Source organism: Piliocolobus tephrosceles, unplaced genomic scaffold, assembly GCF_002776525.5.
Source record: "Piliocolobus tephrosceles isolate RC106 unplaced genomic scaffold, ASM277652v3 unscaffolded_9552, whole genome shotgun sequence".
In the NCBI taxonomy this organism is placed as follows: Eukaryota; Metazoa; Chordata; class Mammalia; order Primates; family Cercopithecidae; genus Piliocolobus; species Piliocolobus tephrosceles.
Genome location: NW_022337110.1, coordinates 1 through 5,536, shown reverse-complemented (window position 1 = coordinate 5,536; position 5,536 = coordinate 1). Strand labels below are relative to the sequence as shown.

General features: G+C 60.5%; 1 protein-coding gene across 1 annotated transcript in view; it reads right to left on the bottom strand.

Moving 5' to 3' along the window:
* The window catches only part of MEX3D (mex-3 RNA binding family member D), a 12,976-nt gene extending 7,446 nt beyond the window's left edge, over positions 1-5,530 (bottom strand). The window contains exon 1 of the mRNA XM_026450006.1: positions 5,396-5,530. Coding sequence (XP_026305791.1) covers positions 5,396-5,492 — 97 coding nt within the window. The 5' untranslated portion in view covers positions 5,493-5,530. The remainder of the gene's footprint in view (positions 1-5,395) is intronic.
* Positions 5,531-5,536: the final 6 nt, after the last annotated feature.

The window sequence follows — 5,536 nt, the reverse complement described above, 5'->3', positions numbered from 1 at the left end:
TTGGGAGGCCGAGACGGGCGGATCACGAGGTCAGGAGATCGAGACCACCCTGGCTAACACGGTGAAACCCCGTCGCTACTAAAAAATACAAAAAAAATTAGCCGGGCGAGGTGGCCGGTGCCTGTGGTCCCAGCTACTCGGGAGGCGGAGGTGGTGGGAGGGTCGCCTGAGCCTAGGAGGTTGAGGCTGCAGTGAGCTATGATTACACCACTGCACTCCAGACAGAGGAACAGAACCAGACCCTGTCTCAAAATAGATAAATAAATAAAAATAAAAACAAAAACCGCTGGGCGTGGTGGCTCACGCCTGTAATCCCACACTTTGGGAGGTGGAAACAGGCGGATGACCTGAGGTCAGGAGTTCAAGACCAGCCTGGCCAACATGGCAAAACCCCATCTCTACTAAAAATACAAAAATGAGCCTGGTGTGGTGGTGCGTGCCTGTAATCCCAGCTACTCAGGAGGGTGAGGCGAAAGAATCGCTTGAACCCGGCAGGTGGAGGCTGCAGTGAGCCGAGACTGAGCCACTGTACTCCAGCCTGGGTGACAAGAGCAACACCCTGTCTCAAAAAGAAAAGAAAACACCTTGGCCGGGTGCGGTGGCTCACGCCTGTAATCTCCGCACTTTGGGAGGCCGAGGCGGGCGGATCACGAGGTCAGGAGATGGAGACCATCCTGGCTGACACGGTGAAACCCCGTCTCTACTAAAAATACAAAAAAATTAGCCTGGCGTGGTGGCGGGCGCCTGTAGTCCCAGCTACTCGGGAGGCTGAGGCAGAAGAACGGCGTGAACCCGGGAGGCGGAGCTTGCAGTGAGCTGAGATCGTGCCACTGCACTCCAGCCCGGGCGACAGAGCCAGACTCCGTCTCAAAAACAAACAAACAAACCGCTTGGGGAATGAAGGGAAAAAAACCTCTCCGGCAATGAAGGGAGTATGTACACTGACTGATGCCAGAACTCTCAGTTTGGGTCTGCAGTGTGGAGGTGACCCAGCGGACCCTTTCTTTCTAGGGCTCTGCAGTGTACGGACAGGAAAACCAAGCCACGGTCCCCACCAACACCCAGCGCTGTCCCCAGCTGCCAGGAAAACACCTGAGGCCTGTGGAGATGGGAGAAGGGAGCCTCTCCGGCTTCAGCCAGGAAGAAGGGACAGGAGAGCCAACAGTGAGCTGGGGTCTCCTCCAGCCGAGGGGGACAGTCTAAAGCCACTATCCTCAGCCTGTGCCAACAGCGGAGACAGGGAGCCCTGAGGAGCTTTCAGTCCAAGCCCTGCCTTCAAATCATTCACTCATGCATTCATTCATTGGCTACCCACGACCTTCTGTGTACAGGCCCTGGCAAGACACTGAAGACCCAAGCACCTGCCCCAGTTCCTCTCCCTAGGAACGTGTAGGGCGAGGGGCTGCCACAGAGCGCAGATTCGTCCAGGGTGGGGTGAGAAAGGAGGGTACATGTTGGGGTCTCAGCAGGAGCAGGGCCTGAGGTCCCCTAGAGCGCCTTTGCTGGCCAGCTGGAGGGAGACGCCTGTCCTCTTGGATCTCCACTTTGCCTGTCTCCCAAACAGGGCTGCCTCCCCCACCCCCAGCCCTCCAGCTTTGGAATCTGAAATTTTCTTATTGACCCACCAGAGAAACTAGGGTTTGAATCCCAGCCCGTGATTTTTTTGTTTTGGAGACTGGGTCTTGCTCTGTTGCCTAGACTGGAGTACGGTGGCAAGATCATAGCTCACTGCAGCCTCGGCCTCCCAGGCTCAAGTAATCCTCCCGTCTCAGTCTCCTGAGTAGCTGGAGTCGCAGGAGTGTGCCACCATGCCTAATTTTTGTATTTTTTTGGTAGAGATGGGGTTTTGCCGTGTTGGCCGGGCTGTTCCCAATTCCTAGGCTCAAGGGATCCTCCTGCCTCAGCCTCTCAAAGTGCTGCTGTCCCCTCAGTTTTTATCTACCCTTTACCTCCTGCAGCCTCTGCCTCCCCATCTGTGACCTGGGAGCTGCAGGACCTTCCCTGGGAACATGATGGGCCTCAGTGAGATGGGGCAGGTCAAGTCTGGCACAGGCTCAGCACACAGTAGGCACTCAATAAAGATCTAGCCAATGGCTGGGTGCAGAGGCTCATGCCTGTAATCCCAGCACTTCAGGAGGCCAAGGCTGGCGGATCGCCTGAGGTCAGGAGTTTCAGACCAGCCTGACCAACACGGCGAACTCCCTTCTCTACTGAAAATACAAAAATCAGCCAGGGGCCGGGCACGGTGGCTCACGCCTGTAATCCCAGCACTTTGGGAGGCCGAAGCAGGTGGATCACCTGAGGTCAGGAGTTCAAGAACAGCCTGGCCAACATGGCGAAACCTCGTCTCTACTGAAAATACAAAAACCAGCTGGGCGTGGTGGCGCGTGCCTGTAATCCCAGCTACTAGTGGGGCTGAGGCAGGAGGATGGCTTGAACCTGGGAGGCGGAGCTTGCAGTGAACCAGGATCGCACCACTGCACTCCAGCCTGGGCAACAGGGCGAGGCTGCGTCTCAAAAAAAAAAAAAAAAAAAAGATCTAGCAAACAAATGAATTGGAGCCTCCAGCAGGTCGGTGGGAACTCAGAAGGTGTGAATGACCACGGTCTGCCCAGAAAGCACTCAGACCTCCCTCTAGGATCGAGAGAACTGAGCCTCAGAGAACAGCACATGGCTACCGGGCAGAGGGCTGGTGCCAGGCCTGTGTGACTCTGGTCTAGGTGGGGAGGCTGGACAGGTGCGCCCCTCCTGCCCTCCAGGGAAGGGGCAGCCTTGGAGGGTGGGTTTGACAGAAAAGCATGAGAAGCTCAGAGAGCCCCATGGTGGAGAAGAAGGTGAGTGAAGGGGCAGGGCTGGGGCACAAAGGACATTGGAAGGTGTGCTTGACAACGGGGTGGGTGGGAGAAGCTGGGAGCCACAGACGGTTCTGCAGTGTGGAAGACGTAAGGACTACTGAAGCTGCCAACCTGTCATGGCAGTCACAGTCACATCCCTGGCAACCTGCACTCCACTTACGGGGTGGCTGCTGTGTGTGACCTGGAGCTGGAATTAGAACCAGCAACTTGGGTGCAGGCATGGTAGCTCACACCTGTAGCAGCCCCAGCACTCTGGGTAACTGAGGTGGGAGGATCGCTTGAGGTCAGGAGTTCAAGACCAGCCTGGCCAACAGAACAAGACTGTCTCTACAAGAAATTTTTAAAAATAAAAACTAATAAATAAATAAGCTGGGGCGCGGTGGCTCAGGCCTATAATCCCAGCACTTTGGGAGGCAGAAGCTGGCGGATCACTTGAGGTCAGGAGTTCGAGACCCCGTCTCTAGTAAAAATGCAAAAATCAGCCGGGTGTGGTGGCAGTCACCTGTAATCCCAGCTACTCAGGAGGCCGAGGCAGGAGAATAGCTTGAAACCGGAAGGCGGAGTTTGCAGTGAGCCCAGATCGCGTCACTGCACTCCAGCCTGGGAGAAAGCAAAACTCCGTCTTATAAATAAATAAATAAAACCAGCATCTTGCCCCAGAATCCTCTATCCGAATGGAGGTGAGACGTCTGCACATCACAGAGAGGGGGCTGTCACCTGCACAGGGTCACGGGGCCACTGCGGCCTGCCGGGCAAGCAATCAGGGCCCACTCTCCCGCCACCCCCACCGTGCCCCAGGGCCTGCCTTGCTGACCACCACCAGCGAGAGCCCAGTAAGTGGGTGCAGAACGCACAGGCCAGAAGTGGGGGCCTAAGCCTGGTGCCCACGGACTCCATCTCCCAAGGACCTGCCCCTAGAGAATCCCCACTCTGAGGCCACAGGTCTAGAAGCTCTCAGCCTGACCCTGACTCCTGCCAGCTCCCCATGTGGTCACAGCCTCGCTCAAAGGCCCTTCGGGTGCCAGGACACGCGAGTTCACATACAACACAGCCACACCCTCCACCACCTGGTGGCTCAGCCTGGTGCCTTTGGACACTTGGTCCCCAGACCTCGGCTTGGACGTCTGTCTCCGCAGGCTCCCGCACACTGCACAGGGCAGCTGTCCTGTTCTAAGCCCTGGTTATGGGGCATGGAGGCCGGGTGGAAGGCCTCAATGGGGAGGCAGTAACAAGATGGTAGGGCACCCTCCTGCTGGGGAGTCCCACTGAGGGCAGCCAGAGCACCCAGTCCCTCCGCATTCGCCATTCCAGAGCATGTTTCCCGGGCCAGCACCATGCCTGACCCTCCATGGGTCCCCACATGAGCTGGACAAATGACTGACCAAAACACAGAATGCCATGCTGCCCCACCCACCTGGACAGAGGGAAGGGGCAGAGGAGAGGGCACCCGGGTGGTCCCCCACCTGCGACCAGGGCCACAGATGACCTTGCAATCCCAGCCCCCCACACCTTTCTCTGGCCTGGGTTCCTGAGGGCCCTGGGGGAGGCAGGGACCCCCAGCCCAAGTGTCCTGCCACCCCACCTAGCCCCGCCAAGGCCCCACCCCAAGTTCTAGAACCTGGCTGATCACTAGCGGTCAGCGGGGAGCCAGGAGCGGGTAGGGGTGGCGGGAAGGCAGGAGAAAGTTGAGGGAGGCGGGCGGGCGGGTGGCTAATGGGGTGGTGGGTGTGAGCTGGGCCAGGCACTGCCCACCACCCGCCCGCCCGCCCCGCAGCTCGGGGGCCAATGAGCAGCGGCCGGCCTGATGTCACCCTGCAAATCTCAGCCTAGCTCTCTAACAAAGAGAACAATGGGGCGGCCAAAGGGAAGCTCCGACGATGCCACCGCTGGACCCCACACCCGGGGCCTGCCGCCCGCCGGCCTGCCCAGCAGGCTGCACCCCAGAAGTGGCTTTGACAGCCGGTCCTTCCCAGGCCCCCAAATCCCTGACTCGGGGCCGGAGAGTGGAGCAGGGACCCTCTCCTGCCAGGTCCCGTCCCCACCCCAGTCAGGGCCCCAGGCTGGGGACCCAGACGTGCGCTCTTTGTACTGTCAGCCTTCTCTCCCGGCCCTGCAGTCGGCCCCCCTAAGCCACCCCTAAACCTGCGCTTGCCCCGCCCCGCCGCCTGTGCTGGGTGTGGGGTGCCCCCCGCCCGACCGGAGCCCCGGGCCCTCGCGCTCCTCTCTGGAGTGCCCCTGCGGGCGGCCAAGGGCCTGGGCTGCGGCGCGGCTCCCGGGAGCCTTTCCGGGCTGGAGGCGGCCCAGACAAAGGCGGCGGCGGGGCCGGAGCGCGCAGGGGAGGAGCGCGGGCTGCGCCCAACTTTCTCCCGCGGCCGCTGCAGGACAAAGGCGCAAAGGCAGTGGCCGAGGCCGGAGCCCACGCGGGGCGTGTCCGGTGCGGGGCGTCCGGCGCGGGCTGGGCTGGGCTCGGGCGACCCGCTTCCCCCGGGCGGGCGGTGCGGGGACCCCCCGGACAGCAACCCCCAACGAGGACCACTCACCCTGGCGGCCCACGATCTCGGCGACGTGCTCGGAGCTGGGCACCGGGACGCACTCGGTCATGTTGACGCTCTTCTTGCGGCTGCCGATCACGCTCATCTGCTCGGCCAGCAGCGTCGGGGGGCCCAGGGCCGCGGGGTGGG